The sequence below is a fragment of the Chiroxiphia lanceolata genome, chromosome 21 (genome assembly GCF_009829145.1).
Source record: "Chiroxiphia lanceolata isolate bChiLan1 chromosome 21, bChiLan1.pri, whole genome shotgun sequence".
Classification (NCBI taxonomy): domain Eukaryota; kingdom Metazoa; phylum Chordata; class Aves; order Passeriformes; family Pipridae; genus Chiroxiphia; species Chiroxiphia lanceolata.
Genome location: NC_045657.1, coordinates 3,186,803 through 3,212,477, shown reverse-complemented (window position 1 = coordinate 3,212,477; position 25,675 = coordinate 3,186,803). Strand labels below are relative to the sequence as shown.

General features: G+C 48.1%; 1 protein-coding gene across 2 annotated transcripts in view; it reads left to right on the top strand.

The window, feature by feature from the left end:
- The window catches only part of COL5A1 (collagen type V alpha 1 chain), a 148,251-nt gene that overhangs the window by 99,212 nt on the left and 23,364 nt on the right, over nt 1-25,675 (top strand). For both annotated transcript variants that reach the window (XM_032708398.1, XM_032708397.1), the window contains exons 25-42: nt 766-819; nt 3,307-3,351; nt 4,874-4,927; nt 7,029-7,073; nt 8,075-8,128; nt 9,699-9,806; nt 10,428-10,481; nt 11,721-11,774; nt 16,242-16,286; nt 16,569-16,622; nt 17,557-17,601; nt 18,235-18,288; nt 18,871-18,924; nt 22,264-22,317; nt 23,792-23,899; nt 24,065-24,154; nt 24,247-24,300; nt 24,933-25,040. In XM_032708398.1, coding sequence (XP_032564289.1) covers nt 766-819; nt 3,307-3,351; nt 4,874-4,927; nt 7,029-7,073; nt 8,075-8,128; nt 9,699-9,806; nt 10,428-10,481; nt 11,721-11,774; nt 16,242-16,286; nt 16,569-16,622; nt 17,557-17,601; nt 18,235-18,288; nt 18,871-18,924; nt 22,264-22,317; nt 23,792-23,899; nt 24,065-24,154; nt 24,247-24,300; nt 24,933-25,040 — 1,134 coding nt within the window. The remainder of the gene's footprint in view (nt 1-765; nt 820-3,306; nt 3,352-4,873; nt 4,928-7,028; nt 7,074-8,074; nt 8,129-9,698; nt 9,807-10,427; nt 10,482-11,720; nt 11,775-16,241; nt 16,287-16,568; nt 16,623-17,556; nt 17,602-18,234; nt 18,289-18,870; nt 18,925-22,263; nt 22,318-23,791; nt 23,900-24,064; nt 24,155-24,246; nt 24,301-24,932; nt 25,041-25,675) is intronic.

The following is a 25,675-nucleotide window of genomic DNA, read 5'->3' as shown; positions in this document are numbered from 1 at the left end:
CCTCTGTCTCTCTGATTTTCGGTGGCTGTTGCCATGGGATGAGTGCTGGCCTTGGCTCCCCCAACAGCCCTGGGACCATCAGATTTAGAGAAGGGGAAGTTTTGCCTACAGAGGGTTCATTTTCCAGGGCGTTGCTCAGCTCCAACTGAGCGGAGATACAGTGTGTATCCTGGTGTGTGCACAGGAGAAGCCTCTGCTTGTGTGGAGTGGACTCAAGTTATTGATAATTCCCTGCAAAGGAGCACATTAAAGTTCTGTCAGATAAGTGGCACTTCCCAGTGGAGTGAGAAATCAGGGGCTGCTTAATTAAAAGGTACTGACAGAGCAGTGTTAGAGCAGCAAGTGTAGTCAGTTGGAGCAGCTCCTTTCCTCCTTAATCACCTCGAGATTTGTCACCAAAGATTGGGCATTTCTTGATCCTGTAACTCCACAGTTCGACCTCCTCCACCTTGTCCTTGTGTCCCTGTGCAGCATCGTGTCCCTTTGGCAGGACACAGGTGGTGCCCATGCCCTGAGCTCTCAGTGCTGCCTCGTGTCTGTGTGTGTGAGGTGCCAGCACAGATCCTGCAGCCCCTCAGGGTGCTGGAACAGCTCTACCCACAGAAATCAACAGACTCCCTACAAGTCATGGAAGCTTTTCCACCAGACTCGTGGCTGTGCAGCCTTTCACAGACAGGAAAAGCAAGAAATGTGGCTGAAAAGCACTGTCCTCTGATGCTCTGGAGACTCTGACCACTGAACTGTTGACTTTCTGTTTGTTTTCAGGGGCCACTGGGCAAACCTGGTCTCCCTGGCATGCCTGGGGCAGATGGGCCTCCGGTAAGTCATCCTTTCCTGGTTCTCTGCTTGGCACTGGGTTGGGTTCTGCCCCATCCACCCTTGGGCTTGTGAATTCATGAGCCCACATCGTGGTTTAACCCCAGCCAGGAACCAAACCCCACACAGCCACTCCCTCACTGCCCCACCAGTGGGATCGGGGAGAGAATGGGAAGGGTAAAAGCTGGAAAACTCGTGGGTTGAGATAAAAACAGTTTAATACGGAATCAAACAGCACAGCCCACAAGGTCATGCTCACTCTTGCCTGTGTGTTGGCTGGTTTGGGAAGCCCCATCCCTGCTCCCAGCTTTGCTCACCCTGGGTGCTTCTCACCAACTCCTCGGGCCTCTCTTTCCCTTCCACCCGTTTCTCCTTTCAGTTCTCCAAACTTTGGCAGCTCCCTGAGGCAGGGACAGGTCTCTCTGTGTATTTATACACACCACAGCACATGCCTGGGGTGCTCCTCACCTCTCTCAGGGCTGCCAGGCACGGCTGCACAGCGGTGATAAGAGCAGGGGGAAATTACATGTCACTGTTCTATTCTTGCAGCTTCCTCCTGTAATCCTGCTTTAAACATAATTTGCTCCTTGCTCCAGAAATCGGTCTTAAAAATCTCTGGCCTTTAAACCTGAGCTCATTTTTTACCCATCTCAGTGGCACCTGGTTTTAAGGGTGAAAAATGTAAAGCAGTTGTACTCTATTAATGCAAATGCAGAGCATGGCAAAAAAAAAAAAAAAAAATTTAAAAAATTACGCTTCCCACCCTGGGATCATCATTCCTACTGAGGGCACTTGGAACATCCGTACAATTGTTAGCTGAGTCAACAGAGCAGGTAAAAGCAAAGCCCAGAACATCTCTAAATCTGTAGGTTTTGATGTGAAATTCCTGCAGCAGCCTCCAGGGAGGTTCTGCTGGAGAAGCCGCCGGGTCTATTTTTATGCAGCCTGGAGTCTGTGTGAGACCCACAGGCTGAGCACGTGGGGGGGGGGGGGTGTGGCCACAGGGCCTTTCCCACAGGTAGATGAGTGGATTTGTGTGGATTCCCAGGCTTTGGAAGCCTTTCCAAGGACAAAAACCCGCCCGTGTTCTATTTATAGAAAGCGGTGTTGGAAGACACCTGAAAACCCCTGAGGGCCTGACGTGTCTCTCTCTCTGCGAAGGCCAACTCAGCTGCTCATCAATTTTTGATCTCAGCAGCAGTAATTGAGATGGGCATTTTTTGGAAACGGCGGTGATTTAGTGCAGAGCTGGACCAAGGCTTTTGAAATCTCTGCTGCACGTCCCTCGTGCCTCCCCTGGAGTGCAGGGACACACCTGGAGCTGAGGGCAGACGTGGTTCCGTGAGCCCCTTCGTGCACTGACGCTCTTGGTGCCGTTTAAACTCACAGGAAAAATTGAGGTTGTGTTTTCTCCCACTTTTTTTTTTTTCCTTTTTTGATCTAAAAATGACAGCTGTCATTTGGTTTCTTTTTTAATCCAGCTTATTTTGTGAAATGCAGCTCATCTGACATTCCTGTTCTGAATCTGATGACGGAAAACACTCTTAGAATTTTCTTGGTTATAGTGGTAGAAATTCACTGGTGTATTTGAAGGAGAGAGTTCATAAATAAGGAATCCGTTGAGTGCAGAAGGTCTGAGTGGCTTTAGAGCAGCTGGATGTGTTTTCATCATCTTCATAACATGAAGGTCTCTGGGTGTGAAGCCCTTGCAGGGGTTATTTCTGTTGTCCAGACATTGCCAACCCAAGAGTCGCCTCCCATCCTGGCTCCATTTTGGATCCAACAGTAGGGAAATCACTAAAAACTACTTTCATGGATCTCCCTAATTTCTCACCAATCCTCCAAACTGTGTCTGAGGCAATTCACACGTTTGTTCTCCACTGCAAAAAGAATTCCAAAGGCTATCGATGAGAATGGGTTGGAAACTCTTGGATGTGGAGTTATTCAGCATCAAATCCCGAGAGGAATGCTGGCCAGCATCCAGCCTGCCTCTCTCTAGCAGGGATGCAGGTTAGCTGAGCATTCATCATGAGATCTTGTACTGGACTCCAGGAATTAGGAATTTAATGAGGGGCTCTGACCAGTCTGGGCATCTTGTGACCTTCACAAGTTTACTGACACACGGACTTGATTTTATCTGTTTTCCTATCTGCAAAATTCAAATGCTGCTGAACTCACCAAGCTGTTCAAATATACAAAGAATATTGAAAAAATGGCTTGTGCTTCTCTGCTGAAAGGTGGTGAAGAGCAAAAATAGAAATAAGCAGGTAGGAACCCCCTAAGGACCCAAATGCTGCTCTCTTCCATTTGGAACAAGCTTACCCTTGCAAGGTGGTTTCAGGGGGGCCACTTGTCTTGGTAGGAGCTTCCTGGGCAGCAACTGTTCTCTAACAAATAACTCTCAGCTGCCAGAGCAGCTTGTTGGCTTCTGAAGCTTGAGATGTGCACTAAACCCCCAAATCCTCTTCTCTTTGCCTCTTTTATTAACAGGGTCATCCTGGCAAGGAAGGTCCTCCTGGAGAGAAGGGCAGTCAGGTAGGTGTGTCCACAAGATCCTCATCACTGCTAAGGGGAAGGCCCTGGATCTGCATGGAGACAGATCTCCACGGACTGTGGGAATGGCTGGGCGGGCAGGGATGTGGGGCAGGGGAGGTGGCAAGGAACAAACCTGGCTGAGATTTGATAGCTGAGCCCAGATTTCATCTGCTTGCTTGCCTCTTCTGATGCTTGGGTGGGTCTTCTCTCAGCTCCTCCCAGCTCTCCTGGCAGTGAGGCTCTGTAGCACAGTGGACAGAAAAACTGATCCTGGGAAGGAAAGCCTTCACTTGACAGACACAAATAAATATCCTTTGTGGCACAGGGAATGCAAAAAATAGCTTTTTTTTTTTTTTTAATTATTACTATTTCCTGATCTCCCTTTTTCTTCCCCTGCCCCTCAAAGTCCCCCTTTGACAATGTATTTGAGATTATTGCTGGAGGCCAGAGTCCATCTGTCCAGGAGATTTACCATCTGCATTCCTGCTGCCTCCCATTCAGTCAAAAAAAATTACATTTGTCAAAAGTCTTTGATTAGAGCTCTGGCTTGATGGACATTGAGAGTGCTGGTGCTGCCAGAACAAAACCCACGGCCATTTACCCGCCTGGTGTCACACAAGGCTGAAAATTCCAACCTCTGCAGAGCACAAAAAGCCAAAAAATGGTTGTGGTGGTGATCCCTGTGCTGGAAGACATCGAGCAAATGTCAGAGAGGTGGTTTTGGAGCAGCACTGGTGCTGCAGGGCCCTCCATCAGCATTCATGTGAGGTCTGGGTTGCTGGAGAGCACGTCGGCTTCATCAGGCTGGAAAAAATGGTCTGTCTCAGGCTGGGAGAAGTGGAAGTGTGTTTGTTTAGAGAGGAAACTGGGTAAAATAACAGCCAACTGGGGTCAATAGAGAACCTGAATCATTTGCAGGTGTGAGGGTGGAAAGGAGTTTTTGCAGGGTGTGTTTTAGGCGCTGTGTCCAGCACAGCCCGTGGTGTCCTTGAGGATTTTAAGCTCTCAGAGCCGGAAGGGAGCTTTGGAGCATCTCCCCTCCCACGTGGCTGAGGCCAAAGGACATCACCCCCAGGCTTGTGCCTCAAGCAGTAACTCCTCTCTGTGATCATCATCATGAGTTCTGCTGTGTTACTGCAAGCCAGGATGGTTGGGAAGTGGGGACAGAGCAGAACGTGTCCCTGCTGTCTTGAGAACTGGTTCTTTTCTTTAATCCAAAACACAAATTGTCAGCCTTGTGTATAAATCCCCTTTCTAACAAGTTGTTGCTATCCTGACTCCTCTCATCCTCCTTTTCCTGTGGGATGGATCTTTGCCATCAGCTTAGCCCAGCACACCTGCTAGAGGAGCTGCTCCTGCAGCTCTCAGGGCTATTTTGGGCTATTTTCAGGTGGTCACTGCCATTCCTGCCCGGTCTGAAGCAGCCAGATGGCTGGAAATTTGTTTTCCACACACTCTCCTTATCACTGCACCTTTGTTTTGATTTTGACACGTTTTTCTTTTTGCATTTTGTTCCCCCCAGGGTCCCCCAGGCCCTCAGGGCCCCATCGGTTACCCGGGACCACGTGGAGTCAAGGTAAGGAGGGCATAGGAACAGTGTCCATGGCATTGCTTGTCCAGCTGGAGCTTTCCAGCTGGTGCTGGAGGTGGACAGATGTCCTACCAGGGCTCTTAGGGCCACCTCAGTGACCAACACCATCTATTGCTCGAGCGAATCTTGGTCCAGCATCTTCTCCCATCCACGAGGATTCCAAATTCCCTGCTCCCCCACAACCCCTCCTGGCACTGTTCAGTGCTTTGGAGAGATTCCCCTTGTAATTCCCAGTGAGAATGGCTCTCTCCCATTCCCATTGTTTCCAGTTTACAACCAAAAGTAAAGCTCAGCCAGAATGTGAAGACTTTAACAAGGCTTGTTAATAAAACAAACCAGCCTATTGCTAAAACAAAACGAGCTTTTCTTGCTCCTCATCCACAGCCTTGTTAGATGGAGTTTGTGCATCTCAGCAATGAGCTTTGTCAGTGGATTGAATTCCAGCTTTTCCTTGCTCCTGCTGCCTGCAGCCCTGCATGCTGATGACAAGGCAGTGGGGTTTTTTTCCCCGTTCAGCTCTGGCTGTTGTACCCATCAAGATGTATTAGTTCAGGTGCAGATGCATCCTGCATCCCAAAGGGCCAATGAATCTGCAGGGATCTGCACTAGCAGCTACAAACACAGCTTGGGGACTAACTGGAGGTGAAGTTAAACCCTCTTAAACCCCCTTTTTTTCCAATAGCAGAAACCCATTTGCTGTTCTGCCTTCAAAATTTAAGCAGGATGTGTTTAACCAAAGCAAACTTCCATCTCATTTCTTGCAAGGTTGCAGATTGAGACATAGTGGTCCATTAGGGAATGGTTTGCTGTGGTGTTTACCACTGAAGTGGAACAGTTCCACATTAGAGTGAGCTGCAGAAAGTGTGTCATGCACCAGACCCTACAGACAAGGTTTGGCTTCCTACAGGCAGAATTCTATTAACTGCACCAGCCTCCAGGTTGGAAAAAAATGTTTGGGTTAGTAGCTATAAATAACTTTTAGACCTTGCCTTGCTCACCAGAACCCTGTTCTGTGGCACAGACTTGTACTTCTAATTATACTTTTTCTTGACATGTTAAAGGGAAGAAAAAATTAAAACACCTCAAGCAAATTGTTCCTCAAAAAACCCCCAAAATATAGGGGTGGCACTGTACAGCTGGTGTGGATACTCAAAGGTGATGGTTTATCCTGAGAGACAGGATAGTGTGAGGGTGGGGAGGCCCTGGCACAGGTTGCCCAGAGAAGCTGTGGCTGCCCCATCCCTGGAAATGTCCAAGGCCAGGTTGGATGGGGCTTGGAGCAACCTGGGCTAGGGGAAGGTGTCCCTGCCCATGGCAGGAGGTGGAACTGGATGATCTTTAAGGTCCTTTCCAACCCAAACCATTCTGTGACTCTATGACAGATGAGAAGTGAGGAGGTCCAACAGCTTTGGGCTGGTGGCATAAAAATGGGCAGATCCTGACCACACTCAGCACCTCCAGGCTGAGCACCATGGACTGGTTGCCTTGGTGAAGGTTTGGAGAGCATCTGCTCTGTGTCACAAATGCCCACATCAGTTGCATTTTCTTTTTTTCTGTCTTTTGGTGCCTAATTGTACCTTAAAATTATAATGCATGCACAGAGAGAAGCATGGTAAAAAAGAGCTGAGTTTGCCTTTGAGTGTTAGACATGGATGTTAGACTCCAGCTCTGAGATTTTAATATGGATTCGCTTCCCAAGTGTCCATGCACTGGTTTTCCTGTGAATAATAATCAAGTGAACTCAGCCTGCTGGCAAGGCATTTATGGAAATGTTTGTATTAAAAAATGAAAAAAGACTTTTCAAAGTGAACTTTATCCCTGGAAACAGAACTCATGGGTAGAGACCACCAACCCAAAATCAAGTCAGCGGAGGTTGGTGACTCTAAGATGCTCTCTGGTGACCCAAAAGCCAGAGGTCAGCAGCTGATATTTAATCAGCAATATGTTTAGGAACATCCTAGTTTGTAGAAATCCCATTGTCCAGATCAGAGAAAGCAAAAATCACCATAATTAACAGTGATTTTTAGTTTCTTCACTCTGAACTGTAGTGATACCATTGTAACATCTTGTTTTTATCTCCTGCAAGGGAGCAGATGGAGTTCGTGGATTGAAAGGCACCAAAGGTGAAAAGGTGAGTTAATGCTGCACATTTGGGTTGAATTTCTAAAGCCTCTGAGCATTGTTGCAGATGAGTCCCACAGGATGCTCCCTGGGACATTTTCTCCTGCACAAGGGGTTTCTCTTGGACAAGAAGTGGGACTGAGCACCCAAAGGACCTTTGTTGTGGACTGGGTGCAGGATGGACAGCCCAGAGTCCAGTGTTGGGATGATTTCCTCCTGACAAGATTTGTAACTGGAGTGATTCCATGGAGCCTGAAGGGTTTGTGTTACAGCTGGATAACAGCACACAGGATGTGCTGCCTGGGACCCAAATCAATGAGACAGTCAACACAGTGTATCCCTGCATGTCCCAAAGATGCAGCTGGTTTCTCCCAGAGGAAGAGCAGAAGGTGGAGAAAAATCTTACTCAGTCCCTTAAGCAGATCCATGTTCCTTCATCCTTGCCCCCCCAGCAATTCAGCAGCAAATCCAGCAGTTTTAGCAAGGGAATCCTTGCAGGGACCTTCCAAACTCTAAAAGTCTTTCTGAGAACTGTGTCTTCATTGCCTATCAAGGATTAGCTGTAGGATGAGATGCATTATTGATTGGAGCTCTGCAATTAAATCTTCTTGGCTGAAAGAAGTACTGCCAGTGTCCTAGAGGCTGCCTGGGAGCCTGGTGTAAAACATCCTCCATGAGAAGAAAACCAGTTGTACTCCAGAAATAATTGGTTCCCAGTAGTGCCAAGGTGGTGTTACTCACATCGGGCCAGATCTGTGTTCTTGGCTTGCAGCCAGGATGGGATGCAGGGAACAATTGTTGGGATCCCTTGGGATCAGCCACAGCCCAGCAAGGTTTCCATGCCTGTTTGTTCACACCAAAGAACTTAGAGGAGACAAAGTGATGGGCACTGTGGGATCCTCATCTTGCCCTCTCTGAGCAGTGACTCTAGAGAGGGTTTTTTTCCTGGTTTTTTTTTTCCCCCTTTTATACACTCTGTCTGATTTTTTCCCCCCCTTCTCCATTATTTAGGGTGAAGATGGCTTCCCTGGCTTCAAAGGTGATATGGGCATCAAAGGAGACCGGGTAAGAGTCTGTGACTGATGGGATCTTGTTGTGCTTTGCTTTTCAAACCTGTGTGTTACTGTTCAAGTGATGTTCAGGGAGAGCAGCCAGGTGGGCTCCTGTCAGAGCCCTTTTGGCACGTCCAATCTTGAGTCAGGAGTGCAGGAATTTCGTGTTCACCTCGAGCACAGCAGTTGTGAAGCCCTGAATTTTCTAATCTCACCTTGAAGGTAAAAGAAGCCTGAGTGGTAATAGAGAGCCCTGTCTTGCTGTTTTGACTGCAAGGAATGCTGTGTAATCCAGCTGAATCACATGTTTATTTTCAGTATCTCTTTCCCCTCATGAAATTCCATGTAGGGCTTGGTAGGCATCTTTATTTGCTCTGCCCAAGGTGCTTCCATGCCATCAATGGGAAGTACAAAATTGCCAGGAACACAGTTTATTAAAACCAGGGCAGTGCTGTGGAAACTGCCAAGGATGTGGAGTGTTCTGTGAGACTTGATCTTCACACCAACAGGATTCCCAAATCCCTCTTGGATGCAGGCAGTGGCTGCAGCACTTGGCTTTACAGCACTCCTGTCCATCCTCTGTGCCCAGTCCTTGGGGACAGGGGTCTGACCTGTCCCCTCACCAAGTGATGTAATGCCTGGGACTTGAGCAATGAAACCCTCCCAGGGATCCAGAGAGCTCTGCCATCATTCGTTGCCACGTTTAAAGGGAAAATGAATGTCTTGTGTGAAGGCTTGTAAGAGTAGACATCAAATCCTCCATTTTTCCTGGTGTTTAATTGAGCATTTAAATCAAAAGCTTCCTCAGCCTCCACTTCTTGTCAAGGACTAAAGGTGACACCTCAGGGAGGTGACTCCTGTCCTCACCATAAGCACAAGATCTTTCAACCAAAACTCAGCCTCCAGTTCCCACCGTCGAGCTCTTTGTGCTCCACGATGAGCAGTGAAAGGACAGGGGATACTCAAGAGCCTCATGGATAAATCTGTGTCCACCAGCTCCTGGTGAGAGAGGAGAAGGTTGCCTGTGTTCCCAGCATGGAGGCATCTCCTGTTACCCTGAGTGACAAAGTGACAACTGCTGTCCTGTGAGCCGGAGCTGGCAGTGTCACAGTCCCTGTTAACAGCTCAGTCCTCTCCACCCTCCAATTTCCTAATGATTTTCAGCACAAAAGCTCCAGTCCTCTCTTTATTCTCCAGTTGCCTGGTTCAGCCCTCAATTAAACACTTCCCAGGGTTTGCCTGCACATCAAACCACAGTCTGGGGAAGCGGGAGGAGGGTTAAAGGGCGTGTTGCAATCAGAGCTAATGAAGGCTCTTTCTGTGGAGAGATTCCGTGTGTGGATGCTGTGGGAAAAGATGGATGTTGCGTGGGAGATGATGGCCAGGCTAGGGGAATAAAAGTGTGGTGGTAACACCCCACACTTTACAGCCTTGCCTGAGCCTCCTGGTGGAGAGCAGCTTTCTCCAGGAGTTGTTCTGGGAGCTCCAAGGGGGATCTGATGGCAGCTGTGAGGGTATTTGCTGGCAGCAAACACGGGGCTGGGACTCTCCTGCCTCATCAATGCTTGTCTTCTGATTAACAGGGGGAAATTGGACCTCCTGGCCCCCGGGGTGAGGACGGTCCCGAGGGTCCCAAAGGTCGCTCTGGCCCCAATGGAGATCCAGGTCCTCTTGGTCCTGCTGGAGAGAAGGTGAGTCTCAAGGAGGGAATGGCCCAGGGGTGTTTTAACTAAAACCCACTTTTATTTGGGTGTGTTGGGTGGATGGCCAGAGCATTGCCCAGCATGGGGGGCACAGTTTTAGGGCAGGGGGATGAAGAGGAGCTGTAGGAGGTTTGTGTGAAGGGAGGCCTGAGTTGTTCAACACAAAGACCAGAGGAGACCCCAGGGAGGTGGTTTTAGTGCAGCAGCATGACTTGAGTGTGTTGACAACGTGGTCTCTTTGGGGTTATCTGTTTGGGCACAATTCCTTGAAAAAAAAAATAGACTAGAAAATAGAGAAATTGGAAGTATCACAGACTCCAGTCTAATTTCTGTGTTCACCCAGTTGAAAAAAAAAAAGGTATAAAAAAGCAACCATTCCCAAGAAGCCCCCAACACATTTACAGTGCTTACTCTGTACCCCCCCCCCCGGGTGTCTCTCAGGGAGGGCAGAGGATGCTCCCAGTGCCCCAAGAGCTTTATTCCACCCACATCTCATCTGCTTTGCTCTTGACTTCTCCGCACTTGGCGTCTCCCCTTTCTGCTGGTGCGGATCTGAAGCTGCTCCCGAGGTCTCTTGCCCAAGATAACACACTTTTATTTGTGTTCCAGGGAAAACTCGGCGTGCCAGGACTGCCTGGGTACCCGGGCAGGCAGGGCCCAAAGGTAACTGGGTTGGGGGGGGTCTCTGGGAGGGGTGGGGTGTCCTGGGGAGCCCAATGACACAGCCAAGCCTGGCAGTGCAGCCGTGCAGAAGGCTCAGCCCCCCCCACTCGTGGGATGAGGTCTCTCCTTTCCACCCAGGCAGGACAAAAATATAGATGGATAAAAATAGCTCCCAGCCCTTGGCTGGTGGAATTCAGGGACTGGCTCTGCATGGCTTCAGCCTCCTAAAGTGGTGGGAAGAGATGGAGAGGGATGGGGTGTGCAGGGCTGCTTTGGTGATGGATGCAAACAGGCTGCTTGTGAGTCTTTGTGCTGGGATTAGGCATAATAGTCCTTCCCCTTGTATTATGCTTTATATCTTCCAAGATCTGTGCTAGTGTTATCTAATTAATTAAGACTTAGAATGAATAATGAATCAGGGCCTCCCTGAAATGAAAATAAAAGTGCCATTTTGCAGATTTGCAAACATCCTTTGTAGCTTATCTACACTCCCACCTTCATCTGGGCCATTTTCAAGTCATTTTTTAAATTGAAACTGTGAATTCCACTACACAGATGAAGCCTGCAGCCCAATTTTTACATGCCCTGGAGGCTTTGGGAACTTATGTTTTTGTTAACTTTTTTTTTAAGAATCATATTTTATTATTCATGTTCATTGCTTAAAAACAAACAAACAAACAAAAAACCAAACAACAACCAAAACAGGCTTGTTTAATTCTGGAGACATAATTATCTGCAAGAGATTGTTTCTTCAGTTTTGTGTTTGTGGCGTTGACGGTTTATTTTTTAATTTGCATTTTATACTTTGGGGTAGAGGTTGGGAGTTTTTTTGCATTTCTTCGACTAATTCATATTTTAAAAGCGGCAGCAGCTATTCTCCAGGCACTCACATCAGAAAGGAACAAGCCAGGAGTTAAATTTTCATGTGTAACGCGGTGACTTAGGAGCTAAAATCCAAAATCCTGCCTGTTCCCTGGGCACCCACCACAACTGTAGGCTTGGTCTTTGCAGTGACTGCTAATGAAGCACGGACCTTCTTCTTGTTGTTGTTATTTCTGGATGAAATTTCGTTTCTGAGGTCATTTCAGGTCTGTCTGTGCTTGTGTTGTTTGTAAGGTTTAAGAAACGAGGGCTGGGAGCTGTGGATGTCGGCGGGTCACCCCGGGCTGGGGTGGATGGGCTGAGCTGCTCCTCTGGGCATCCAGAACCTCTTACTCTCTCTTTGCTCTTCCCCCAAAGGGCTCAATCGGCTTCCCGGGATTTCCAGGAGCCAACGGAGAGAAGGGCACACGGGTAAGAGCTGCTTTATCTGGCTGCTTTGCTGACTTAATTCCCTCCAAAGCTCCTGGGGCGGGACACAGGGATCAACTCTTTGGCTTTTGCCCACGGAGTCTCATGCCAGGACGAGATTCCCAGCACAGGACCAGTGAGAGGCTCCCAGTGCCAGCTGCTGGGAGAGGAGGATGCTGGGGATGGCACAGTCAGCTCTGCAGCTTCCCAATTAAACCCTGGAAATTTCCCCCTCAAGATATTTTAAGAGACTTCTTTGAACCCGGATCCTTCCCGCGCTGTCAGACTTCGCTCAGGGCACGAAGAGCTTTTTAATTAACAGTAATTATTAGGGATGGGTGAATCTGCTCAGAACCAGCAAGAACCATCGTTAACCTAACTGGAAATTCAAAATGCATAGCTGAAAATCCATACAAGTTCCTCCTTTTAATAAGCTCTTCAAAATTCATAGACACCTTTAAAGTGTGGGGGCTCCATCCCCCAGACTTGTCTCTACCTCTCACCCACCTCCACAGGCTTTGCTCTGAATAGGGATTGTCTAAATATACAGATTTATTTTTTATCTTGTGAGAAACACGCTTGAATTAAGGGATTCAGAGTACAAACAAAGTCATTTTCTGCACCAGCTCTGGTCACAGTGACAAGAAGGGGGAGTGAGGATAGCAAGTGGAATTAGTTTCCTTTTTGCTCTCATTTAAATACAAATGACTTCTAACAGACGGGTTTGAGAGGAGCCCAGAAAATATAAATCACTTTGCACTGCATTAATATCATGCCACCGAAATTTGGTTTATATCCACCCCCCTTCTTTTTTTTTTTTTTTTTTTTATTCCACTGAGTAATTTCATTTCATTCTGAGCTACAAATGCATCCTCATCCCTCCCTCCACTCTGGCCTGGCAGGAGGAGGGAGCCCATGAATAAAGCAGCTGCCACTACAGCCTTGAATTCACTGTAGCCCTGTAATTACCACCCATCTTATCAAATATACAGCAATAAAATCCTTAGGCTGGGGGTTTGGGTGGTGTAAAACAGCAGGGAGGAGATGGGAGATGTGCTGCTTTGCATCCCTGAGCATCCACATCCCTCCACATCCCTCGGCTGATTTTGTCCTGGTGCTGTGGGAAACCTTTCAGGTACCAGGAGTTGGTGGTTTACAAGCTTGGAACAAACCCCAGGGGTCAGGCTGGTTGAATTTTGGCATTATCCAGCCTGAAAGGGATGCAGAACGGAGCAGGCTTGAGGGGAAAGGGCCCAACTTCAGAACCAAGCAATAATAAGAGAAAAAAAAGGCAAAAAATCAGCTCATTTTTAGTATAAATGAGCTCGGTGCCTTTAATGGAGGTAGTGAGGACCCTCAGTTACACCCCTTGGCAGGCCACCATTTCTTCAAGAATTAAAAAGAGTTTTCTCACATTTGAAATGTTGGTTTACTCCACAGTAATTTTAATTTTTTAAAATTTTTTTTAATATATTTTATTTTCAATGTGTGACTGGACCATTTCTGCCATTTTACACCTGATCCAGGAGCCTGTGCTCATTTGATCAGTGTGCTTGTATGTGTGTGTGAGAGAGAAGATTTTCAGGGACAAACCTTTCCTTTAGCAAAAGGAGCCCAGCTTGAAATTTTTTCTAATAGCAACAACACTGATTTTCAGTAACAGTTTTGTTGATTTTTTTTTTCCTCCCAAGTATCCCATTTGAAATAGGAGAAAAGAAATTATATACAGAATTACAGGTTGAGCTGGGATCACACTGCTCCAGTCCAAATGGAGACCATCATCTTAATTTAAGCCCCATTGAGTTAGACTTGATAAATCCCCCTCTGTTTCTCTTAAGGCCACTAAATCTGCTGGTTTTATAAGTATGTGCACACAGAGTCAAGAAAGAGAATTTCTAAGATTTGCTTCTCCAGTGCCTTGTGGAATAACCCAATTTGCAGCTGAAACAACCCCAAATCATTTATTTGTCTTTTCTTTAACACAGAATTACAATTACACTGCTCAACGTGGTTTATGTGTCCAAAATAACGTGAATCACTCCTTTCTCTTACAAAATGGAAATAAGCTCTGCAGCTTGTTATTTCAGCAACACAAACAGTCTTCCCAAGCCCTTAAATAATTTAAAAAAAAAAAAAGGTGAAAATCCAAGGCAGAAGGATTTTCCACACCAGCATAGGTAGCTGAATTTTGGTGTTGCAGTGCTGAGCCCCTCCCCAAACCTGAAATCTCAACTTCTGGCTGTTCAGCTCCACAAAAAGGGCTGGAAAAATTAAAAATGGGAAGGGAAAAAAGGGATGGAGATGATTAGAGGGATGGAGCACCTCTCCTATAAGGAAAGGCTGAGAGAATTGGGATTGTTTAAGCTGGAAAAGAGAAGTTTTGGGGTGACCTAACTGGGGTCTGCCAGTACCTCAAGGTAGGCTGCAGGAAAGTTGGAGAGAGACTATTTCCAAGGGCCTGGAATGACAGGACAAGTAGGAATGGCTTCACACTGCCAGAGGGCAGGGTTGGATGAGATATTGGGAAGGAATTCCTGGCTGGCAGGGAGGTGAGGCCCTGGCACAGGTTGCCCAGAGAAGCTGTGGCTGCCCATCCCTGGAAGTGTCCAAGGCCAGGTTGGATGGGGCTTGGAGCAGCCTGGGCTAGTGGAAGGTGTCCCTGCCCGTGGCACGGGGGTGGAATGAGATGATCTTTAAGTTCCCTTCCAACCCAAACCATCCTGTGATTCTATGTTTGGTGTTCTTGGAGAATTATGACCCATTAAAAACCCCAACAGTGTTGGTGAGCAGCTGCTCATCACCCTGCCTGTCCTCAGCCCCAGGTGAGCCCGGGGGAGCTTGCTTGGATAAATCAAAAACCTGATCATAAAATCAATAGCTGCACGTGAATAAGTGATCTTATTTTTAGAGCTGATGGGCCTCTGCCATTAACAGGGGGTAATAGATCTCCCTGCTCGCCCGCCCTGACAGAGCCTGGGGGGTGTGGAGGGACCCAAAGCCAACCATTTATTTGTGTGCCTAGAAAATAATCAGAATTTAGATGCCTTTATGTCAGAATCTCTGCTTGAAAAATATAGGTCTGTGTGCATTTACAGTGCTATATAAATTCTTTGCAGCAGTACATGGGGCTGCATGCATGATTAATGACAGCAATGAGAAGGGGGAATTTTGCTTAAAAATAGAATTGAGGAAGAAGGAGAGGAGTGTGTGCTGCCTCCCCTCAGGTAGCCCCCACACTCCTCTCCACCTGCTCCAAATTTAGCCTCCCAGAGCTAAAAGAAAACCAGCTGGAGTACTTTAAAGTGATTTTTGTAATTAATTTTAAAAAAGTATGCCAGCAGGGTTTATTAAACGGAGCCGCAGAACAAGGAGGATTCAGCAGGACTAATTTTAGTAGCTTGAAGAAAGTTGATTGTAAAGTTTCCCAGCTCCTGTTTTATGTTCAGCTGGTTAATGAGTGCCAGACACGGGAAGGCAGGATAGTGAGATGATGGATTTGGGGCAGAAAATGGCAAGTGATATTTTAAGCATTCAGTGTTCCTCGCACAGGAATCAAGTCTCCCTCATCCTTCCTTTAACAGGTGATTGGTACCATTAATGAGCTGCAGGTCCAAAGAGGGAAAGTTAAACCTCTCAGAACTTTTTTTTTTTTTTTTTTGGAGGCTTGACACTGGCCAAAAGAGTGTTTTCAGGCCATTAGTTTGCTTTGAGGCACAGGGTAATGGAGCTTAATGTAGTGCCAGATTTAGGACCCTCTGTCTTTTCTCTGTCAGGATTAATCACAGTCACCCATCCTGGGGAGCTGAGTGCATCTGTCAGATCACATGAGCCTCCTGCTCCTGCTCTGCACAACAATCACTTGTTTAGCACAGAGTTTGCAGCGACCAAGAAAGATTTGTAAATATGTAGGGCAGCTTAATTGGCCTGTGTGGCATAAAATAAGCGCTCTGAGCAGGAATCCTGCTCTGCTGCTGTCAGTCCTTAAATGTTGAGCAGCAACACGTGTGAGCAGCAGGATGAGGACCAGCCCTTCCCCCTGTCGGGAGCTGGGGGAAGGGATTAGCAGGGATCAGTGGGGAAAAAAAGGGATTATAGGTGTTGGGGTGGCAGAGTTGAATGGGTTTTTGCTGGTTGTGCCGTGAGTTTTTGGGATACTGTATGGTCTGAGTGGGTGGCCTCGTCTTTGAAAGCTTTGGTGGAGTTTTAAAGGACTCAGAATACTGTTCCTTAGGAGAGTCATTCCCTCAGATAACAGATGTTGCCTGGGCATAGGGATTATTGTCCAGACCTGCCCAAGCATTATAAATTAAAACAAATACGAGAAAGAGAACATGAAAGTGAACCTGCTGTTGACTTTTTCATCACAAATGAGAACCAGAGAGGTTCTGAGGCACTTCGTAATGGGCTCTGTGACAGGATCATCTGCTCTGGTGCTGGTTGCTAACTCCTCTTCCTTTCTTTTCATTCCAGGGAACACCTGGCAAACCAGGTCCGAGGGGGCAGCGCGGTCCAACGGTAACGAGCCAATCTTGTGCATTTGGAAAGCTTGTCATGGCCAAGGGAAACTGGGATCTGATTTGTGTCTTCACTGGGGGGTAGGATCTGGCCTTCAGCACTCACAGCTAAGCAGAAGGACACAGTGCTTTGGGGAACATATTTTGAAGTCATCAGACTCCAGGGGGAGTGATGATGGCTCCTGTCAGCCCTTGCTGCTGGTGGGATGACTTGTAGCCCGATCACAATGTAGCTGTGGGTAGCAGAAAGGGCTAAAATGTCACCTTTTGTGTCTTTTTTAAGGGTCCACGTGGGGAAAGAGGGCCTAGGGGAAGCACTGGAAAACCTGGCCCAAAGGTAAGGTTTTGGGAAGCCTTTGGGGTCACATCCTAACAAGTGTTGTTTTTGAGAATGTCTGGTTCGTTGCCCTCCGTTTCCCTCCTCTCCTTTCTCCACTGGATTTGGAAAGCTGAGCCCTTCTAAGCTTTATTCCCAGATCATAACCCAACTGTAAAATACATGCACAGGTTCCAAAAACGTGTTGGCCCACAATTCCACATCAAGTGCAGGAATTAGAGCCATCTCAACAAGAAGGGAAGGGAGCTCCTCCACATCAGCACAACCCTCCAACACCCTGACACGTCCCCTAAACCCTCTTTTTTGGTGTTTAAGTAGTGTTTGAACCACCTAAGGCTGTGCCATGGGTGAAGGGATGTGTTGCTGCTGATCTCCAGGTCCTTGCACCTTGCCAAGCCACTTTACCTGCCCACTGTCGGCCCAGGATGGGTCACCAGGCAAAATTAGGTATTTTATTCCCAGCCAACCTGGGGAGGCACACTCAGCTCCAGAACCTGCTGCACACCCTGATTCCCTGACCATCAGTCTCTGGGTGTGATGGAAGCCACACTTTTGTAGTGAGGCATCATCACCACCACACTGCCAGATTTAAAAATAAACGTCTCACCTTTGTGTTGGCATGAATTTTTGATAAATACCTCATCTTTGTGGTGGCATTTATCTCTCAGAGGGAGGCCATTGTGAAGTGGAAATATCCCTTGCTCACTGACGTTATCTTTCCTGTATTTTTATTAAGCAACGTGGGGAGGAATGAGCAGCTGCTTATTTGTCACTGGGTGCTGCTCCTGATACAGAATTATTATTAGAGAGGGACAGGGGAGTGGGTGGTGTGGTGCTACTGTGGGCTTGGTGCCATTTGAAGTCTTTGCACACAGCAGCTTCAATGGTGATAAATGTATTTTTAATGGTCTCTTGTTTTCTTTATTCATAAAAGGGCAACTCTGGTGGTGATGGCCCCCCTGGTCCTCCTGGAGAAAGGGTAAGACAACCTGATGGGGTAAAACAGGACTCAGAGGAGGGTTTGCAGGGCTGAGATGGTGCTGAGGGGTTTTGGCAGTGAACATCCTCCAAGGTGACCTGTTAAGCAGGGATGAGTGGGCAGCTCACAGGAGCCGGGATGCAGCTCAGCACACCTCGGTCAGCAAAAGGAAAAGTCTGGTCAGAAATCCAGGGTGAAAAGTGCTTGTGTGGAGAGAGGTCCCACAAGTCACCTCCAGCCCTTAGGTCCTTTCTGAGCTCTCCAGGGAAGGCTCACGTGGGACCTTGGGTGTCCTGTGTAAACATCACTCCATGGGAAAAGGAGGAAGTCACCCCAGGCTTTTGTGCAGGCAGCCAGAGCCCCTGATTTCTGGGGGATGTGATCCTCTAGGATCTCATAGTGCTTTCCCCAGACTGGTGGAAAAAACTGAAACAATGGGACTTTCATGATTTTAGCCTCAATTTCTGTCTTTTTTTTTTTTCACTGGGTTTTGTTTTTAAATTTTCTACAAAATCACCCAGTGTTTGGCTTTCCAGACCTTTGTATTCATCTGCTGCTCGCACAGAGCTGGTGTTTCACAGTGAAGTGTTACAGGTTCCTTAACCATGTTTTCTGGCTTGTTTTCCACCCCAGGGACCACCAGGGCCTCAAGGACCGACTGGATTCCCTGGACCAAAAGGTCCCCCTGTAAGTAACTCACTTTCTAGAGCATCCAAAGAAATCCAAAGCCTTTCCCACCCAGCTGTGACTGCCTGTGCCAGCTCAGCCTGAGCTGCCTCCCTGACAAGTGGTGACGCCCCCAATGAAAGGCTTCACTAAGACATCACGATAATGACCCAGTGGTTTAAGATTTTAAATAGCCAAGTAAATTGCAGCTGATTATAAATGTTCATTTCCTAATGACTCAGAATCTCTGGGATCTTTCCTGGGTGCTCTGTTCCTTATTTTCCCTCTGTGTATGGGGAGGACAGCACAACACTAACACTGCTCTCTCTGCAATTATTATACACTGGTGGGGGACCTCAGAAACCTTTGTGGAGTGATTTCCTTCCCTGTGGTGAGCAGCTCACTCCTGCTCTGAGCCTGTAAGATAAATCTTTCCTTCGGGAGATGTGTGGGAAAGGGATGTAGCTTTCAGGGTTCTGAGCCACCCCAATTTCACTGTAAAATGGGTGGCAACTGAGACGAGCAGGGTTGATTCAGCTCTTATCACAGTTTTATTACTGAGCACTCAGTGATGTTCCTTCTCACCCTGGTTTTCTGCTGTAGGGTCCTCCTGGGAAGGATGGATTGCCTGGTCACCCCGGACAGAGAGGAGAAACCGTAAGTAGCCAAAAACCTTGGGCAGATCATTAGTCCTGAGTCTTGTCTTGCCAGGTGGTTTCTCTAAACCCTCCTGTGCAGCTGGGGAGATGTGGTCACACCTTTGGATTCCCTGGAGGTTTGTGTCTCTCCAGCTGCACGGGATGGTCTGTGGGAAGCAGCCCTGTTCCGAGCAGGACAGGTTGGTCTAATGATGGTTTACCTGGAGGCTGTGACCAGCTCCTTTCTCTGTGTCCCTCAGTAGATTGTGGAGGTCAATGTGTGTGGTTTGAAAGCATGAGCAGGGGTGTTGTGGTGCCAGTGACTGGCATCGGGGGCACTTGGGTTTCTTCTGTGATGGGTGTTGCAAGAGGCAGCTCCTTGAGAGCTGGGAGGATGTTTTGATTGAGTTGAATCTTGGTCAGCACCAACACAAGCCAGTGCTTGGTCTAGTTCTTACTTGGACAAAGTGGAGAGGAAGCTGGGGATTGAATTCTGAGCAGGCCTTGTGGCTGGGACTCTGTACCCCAAGGACTCATTGTATCTCTTGTCCCTTTACCTTCCCACAGGAAGGCTGTGCCTCTGCCTTTTGGGGTGTTATGGGTAACCCCTGAGCTTTCTTTCCCACTGTCCTTTGGAGATGTTCAGGTTTCATGTCTCTGTTTGAGAGACTTAACTCTAGGCTGTGATAGCAGGGGTTTGGCACGTGAGACAGGCTCCATTCTCCACCCTCTCAGCTTCCCACACCCATGTGCCTGAGACCAGGTGCAGTTTTATTTTCTCTGGCACCTGGAACAGGGAGAAATAAACACTTCTCACTTCTTGGTGCACCACGTGGCCAATGTCACAGCAGAGAAGAGTTACAGCCCAGTTTTGGCTGTGCTTGTGTGGAGAGGAAGGCAATTCCTGTCCAAGAGGAGACATGGAATGATTTCCCTCTAGTTTTTGTGTCTACACCAGTTCCTGCAGCACCTGAGTAAGAAGAGATGAGCAAAAAATTTGTGGCTGCCCCATCCCTGGAGGTGTCCAAGGCCAGGTTGGATGGGGCTTGGAGCAACCTGGGATAGTGGAAGGTGTTCCTGTCCATGGCAGGGGGTTGGAATGAGATGACTTTTATAGTCCCTTCCAACCCAAAGCAGTCTGTGATCCCATGATCTCTGCCCACGTTGTTTTTTAGCCAAAGCTACACACAAGAGCCTCCCCCAGTTGTGCCTGTGCCCCCTCCAGCAACATTCCCTGGGGAGCAGCTCCTGGCTGGCATTTTGGTATTTTGAGGGATGTTTATTGGTTTTCCTCAGCTGTTTACAATCCAGCTCAGTCACTGCTTTTGGTACACCCCTCTCCCAACACTGCATGCTGCATGTTGGCAGATAGACCCTTTGTTCTGTCTCTGTTTTACAGAGGAAAAAACCAAACCCGTTTCCTCAGCTTTGCATTTTTCTCTACTGCCTTCCTGGCAAATGAGCATAAAAAAGGCTTTGCACATTATGCATTTTTTCCCCTCAACTTATCACACAATTTAATTAACTTGCCTGGCATTTGCTAAGCAAGGCAATGCAAACACTGCTCAGCAACACCAGATATTTATTTACACTCCACAAGACTGACTTTAGGGCGGTGGTTGGGGTAGTTTTAAGCAGAGTCCTCAGGCCAGGATTAACTTAAAGGTGAAGAGTTTTCACCTGCCAGAGCCTGACTGACATTTAGTCTTCCTTCCTTGAGTTATCCATAACATCCAGGACACTACATTTGAGCTGGAAGAAACAATAGAAACTTTGCTTTTGTCTGCTATTATCAACTTCTGAGACTGGAATAAAGCATCAAACTCCAAGTCTGCATGACTAGGAATGGGGAATGGGCTTTCAATTATTTTAGGTCTGAAAGTTCTCCCTAATAGCTTTCCTCAGTCACTGCAGCAGTAGTTTGCCTCTCCCAGGCAAAATCTCTGCCAGAAACCAAAATCTCTATTAATCTGTGTCATCAAATTTGCAAAACTCCCTTTCCCCTTCAACCCCTTGGGGTAGGAGAATACTCTTTTTGTCCCCCTTTCCCTACACAGTGCCAGAAAGCAAGAGAAACATAAAAGCAAATTAAGTACTATTTCTCCATCAATAGCCTGGTCAGTGCAATGTGTCTTCATGCAAGAAAATCTAGGCTTGAAATCTCTGTGTGAAACACTTCCCTTTATTTTACTTCTCTTTCAGTGGCAAACAGCCATGCTGAAATATTTGGCCATATTAAATTTAAACAAAGATTGGATCTAAAAAACCATGACAAATTGTAAAACCCCTGTGCCCGAGGCTCAAACAGCACAAAAGGAAACCCCTTTTCTCCAGGTTAACAAGAAAAGTCCTGAGCAGAAAATGGTCTAAATATTTCTCTACGATGAGAGTTTAAATTGTACATTCATTTCCCCACGATGTTTTACCATTTCCCCGTCAGTGACAGGATATTTTCTGCGATCTGCAGGCAGCTAGAATATCATGGAGGAGTTGTTTTAGCACGACACATTAGCATTGACACGGGATTTATCTGATCCTCTTTTGTGGCAATGAGAAAATAGCCCGTACGCCTTAAATGCCATTTCTCAAGCTTGTCAGCGTGCTGCAGTAAGAACGATAATTAATGTGCTTTTAAAGAGTGGCTTAGGAGAGCTAAACAATTGCAGTGGTGATGGCTCGTTATTGTCACTCTTCAAAATGACATTATAAGGAGCTGTCATGGAGCCTTCACTGCTCATCAGTGTTCGGGGACAAACACTGTTGTGATTCCTTTCAGCAGATGTTGGTGAAGGAAATAAAGCTTCACTCACCCCCCCCCATGGCTGGAGGGTTTGGGGCTTCAGCAGAGCTGGAGATGGGAGCTGCCGGTGCCAAAAGTGGAAGAGAGGGTCACCCAGCCCCTGAGCTCCTGGGAACTGAGCTTATAACAGAACTGAGCCTAAACCAGCACCAGAATGGGGAGTAGGAGAAGGGAAATCAGCTTTTAAGAATTGCTCAGTGTGAAGAAACTCACTCTGACTTTTTAATAGCCCTTTAACAGGCGTTGCCTCAACAGGTTTTATGAGCGTAGCAATTTTTTTAATATATATGGCCAATCCTTCAGCCAAACCACAGCAGCCCCATCAAAACAGCAGAGCTGAGCATTGAGAATCCCTTCTTCTTCCTCTGTTTCACCCCTGTATAAATTCAAATACGTATTTTCCACCTTCTTTTTGATTTCTTCTTTTTCCCTTGGGTGTCCATCCGCTCCCGGTCAGTGGTTTCACCGCGGGAGGAGCAGTGGGGTGGCAGTCTGACCCTTGCTGGAGCAGTCCTTGGTAGAAGTGTCACCTCTTTCTCTTTTGCCTTTCTCTAACAGGGTTTCCAAGGCAAGACTGGCCCTCCAGGACCCCCTGGTGTCGTAGGCCCTCAGGTAAGAAGCAAATACACTTGTACCAGCCCTCTGCAACTCCTCTTCCCCTGGTGGGCACCGTGGGTTCTCAGAGCTCTGATGGTTCAGCTGGAGGTTCTGGAACCAGGGTTTGTACAGCAGGGACTCCTCTTCCAGGGAAGGCAAAGGCATGTCAGATAGCTTTGAAATTCCTGGCCAAGGTGTGAAATATCCCAGTGGTTCCCAGCCCACTTTGTGGAGGCCTTTGGATGGTGTTTGGGCAAACGTGCCTGGAGGCTGCTCTGAGTAAGGTGGTTCCTGTGGACTTAATACAACTACCCTGGTGTAAATTGGAAAGGCCAGCTCCACACAATTCAACTAAAAGACCTGTAAGCAGACAGTGAGTTAAACAAGATCTCCAAGGGCTGTACAGCTGCTGGTGTTCAGGGCACTGCGAGCGTGATGCAAGAGTGCTCTTACATGTCGCTGTGAAGAAAGTCATCCCTCTTTAATCTGAAGTGCTGCCAGATTCTGTCAGAGCTGGGCTGGTTTTTTTCAGTCACAAAAAGCCCTGTGCAATCTGGAAATAGTCACTGCATAAGCAGAACTCAGAGCCTTTAGGTACAGGCGTTCAGGGCTTGTGGGTCAGTTCTAGGCAGAGTCCTGGACTGAGTAGGACTGGCTTTGGGTCAAGTCTTCTTTGCTGAACTGCTGGGGAGCTCACTCTTTAATTAGAAAGTAATTAATTTGTCCTCTTTAATGACAGTGTGTAAAGTCCCTGATTTGTAAATTCCCTGATTAGGGGCAATTCCCTGACGACTGTGTCTGTCTTCTCAAGTGCAAATTAAGTTCTGTGGCAATTTTATCGGGCTCTGCTGCGCGTACTTAGCGTGATCTGTGGCTGCTGAGCGAGGCAGTGGTGGAGTTCTGCTGGCACTAAGTGGCACCCTGCAGCAGGACATGAATTACAGCCCCTGTCCCAGCAGACACCGACGGGCAGGGATGTTACAGGCTTGTGCTCATGGCTCCTGTCCTCCCCTAAAATGGGCCAGTGGGGAACCCTCTGTGCTGGGCTTTATCTTACACTCGTCACATTAGTGCCCGCGGAGGGCACGGAGGCAGTGGATAATTGCTGTGCAGTACAAGCCTAATGCATTATTTATGCCCCATGGAAGGGAGAATCAGCAGGGTTGTAGAGTGCTTAGGAAGTTTTCAATTAAAAAGAAAAACCTAGGCATAAGGGTTGTAGTAATGACATCTCATTTCTGTGAATGCTTTCACTCCAGAGGTTCCCCGTGCCTCTGCTCTGCCAAGTGCAATGTTACCCACTTCCAAAACACAAGGTTCCTTTAGGTGCCAAAGGAGGTGTCTCTTCAGGGATTCCTGGTGGCACTGCAGGGGACACCTAAGGGAATAAGCATTTCCATCTTATTGCAACCCAAAGGACTAAACTGATAGCCTGCACCTCTTCCTTCCTCTGTTGTTCCACCACGTTCTCCCTGATTGTTTTTTTCAGGGTCCAACTGGTGAGACTGGGCCGATGGGTGAGCGGGGACACCCAGGCCCTCCGGGTCCCCCGGGTGAACAAGGTCTTCCTGGCCTCACTGGAAAAGAAGGGACCAAGGTAGGGACTGGAATTCACCCTCCCTGCCAGCCTGGGCGCCTGCCTCTCCCCAGAGATGGAGAGGATGATTCAGAAGAGAAATGAAGCTTCTGTCTCCCCTTGGAGAGACAAGCTGGGTCTCCATGGAGTCTGCAGGGCCTCAGCTGTTCATCTCTGTCGTTGCAGGGGGACCCTGGTCCCGCTGGCCTCCCAGGGAAGGACGGTCCCCCCGGCTTGCGAGGCTTCCCCGGAGAGAGAGGGCTCCCTGGCCCCATTGTGAGTAGAGGCTGCTCGGTCCTTCCAGCAGGAAGGATGCCTGGGAGGTGCAGCACCCACCTCCCAAAATGACTTTGTTTTCCTCCCTCCAGGGTTCTCCAGGGCTGAAAGGCAACGAAGGTCCCCCAGGCCCTCCAGGCCCAGCAGTGAGTATCCTTGCCCTTGCAGGCACCACCTAACCATTTACAAGCTTGGCAGGCCAGAGGGGGGTTAGTCACAGCTCCAGGCTTTATCCCTTATTTCCTTTGCACTAACAAACAACTCCCTGGATGTTGCTTTATTTTACAAGACACGCGTGTAACGACGCAGTCGTTTTGTGGTGTCAGCTGGGAACATACGTGACCAGCTGAGGGAACTGCAGTGGTTCAGGACATCCAGAGTTTTGCTTCTGAGCCACCTGCTTTCCCTCTGGAAGTTGTCCTCACTTGAGATCCATGTTCAGTGCCGCCCTCCTGGAAGAAAATATTCATCATCCAACCCTCCCTGCTGCGTTGGCTGTGAAGTGGCTCACGCTCTCGTTCCAAGCTGTTAATGTATCCCCAGGAACTGAGCTCCCTGCACCATCCAGAGGAGAAACCAGCCCTTCCAGGGATTTTAAATAAAAAAATTATCTGCAGGACCCCTTAGGCTGGTGGTACCAAGTCATCACATGGTAGTTATCCCATCAAACGTGCTCACATACTGACAGCGTGTTTGCAGCGTCCTGCTGCTGAATTTCTTTGTCTCTTCATGAAGCTTGATACTGCAATTAGTGCTTCTTTCCTTCTTCTCCCAACAGGGCTCTCCTGGCGAGCGTGGCCCAGCAGGATCAGCTGGCCCAATAGGTTTACCAGGGCGACCTGGCCCCCAGGGGCCTCCGGGACCTGCAGGTGAAAAGGGAGCTCCAGTAAGTACCAGTATAAAATTTAAAGGTTGTGGGTCAACTAGAAATGTGCACAGCAGGGAGCTGAGCATGGAACCAGTCCCTGGGGGAGGTGGATGAAAGATTTAAATGAATAAATAAAATAGGAATTCAGGTAGAAATTCATTTTCTCATCTTGAGCACATCAAGCCACTAAATGTTAACGGCTCAACTGCCCCGTTTGGGACGCCCGTGCTATCAAAAACGGATCTGATCCCAGGGACCAACGTGTCCTCAGGCAACAAGGGCTGAGCAGGTGAAATGACAGCCTGTGTGACCTCCTAGTGACAAGCAGCCAAAGGCCAGGCCTTTGGGAAGAGGAGTGAGCCAGCCCCATCCCTGCTTACAAGGATGCAATGGTAGCAGCAGTTTCCACGGAGCCCAAATAAATCCTTCCCCGGACGACGGGCGGCACGGGAAGGCACTGCAGAGATTTTGGGATGCTGCATGGTGGTGGTGCAGCATCAGTGCTCCCAGGGATCCACCCCGCCGGTGCCTGTGACAGAGCTGCTCCCAGCAGGATCCCGAGCCCAGCAGGGCTGAGTCCTGCCATATGGTCCCTCTCCGGAGCGTTCTCCAGCCAACCCGCGCAAACTCGCACGTCTTTCGCTCCCCCGGCA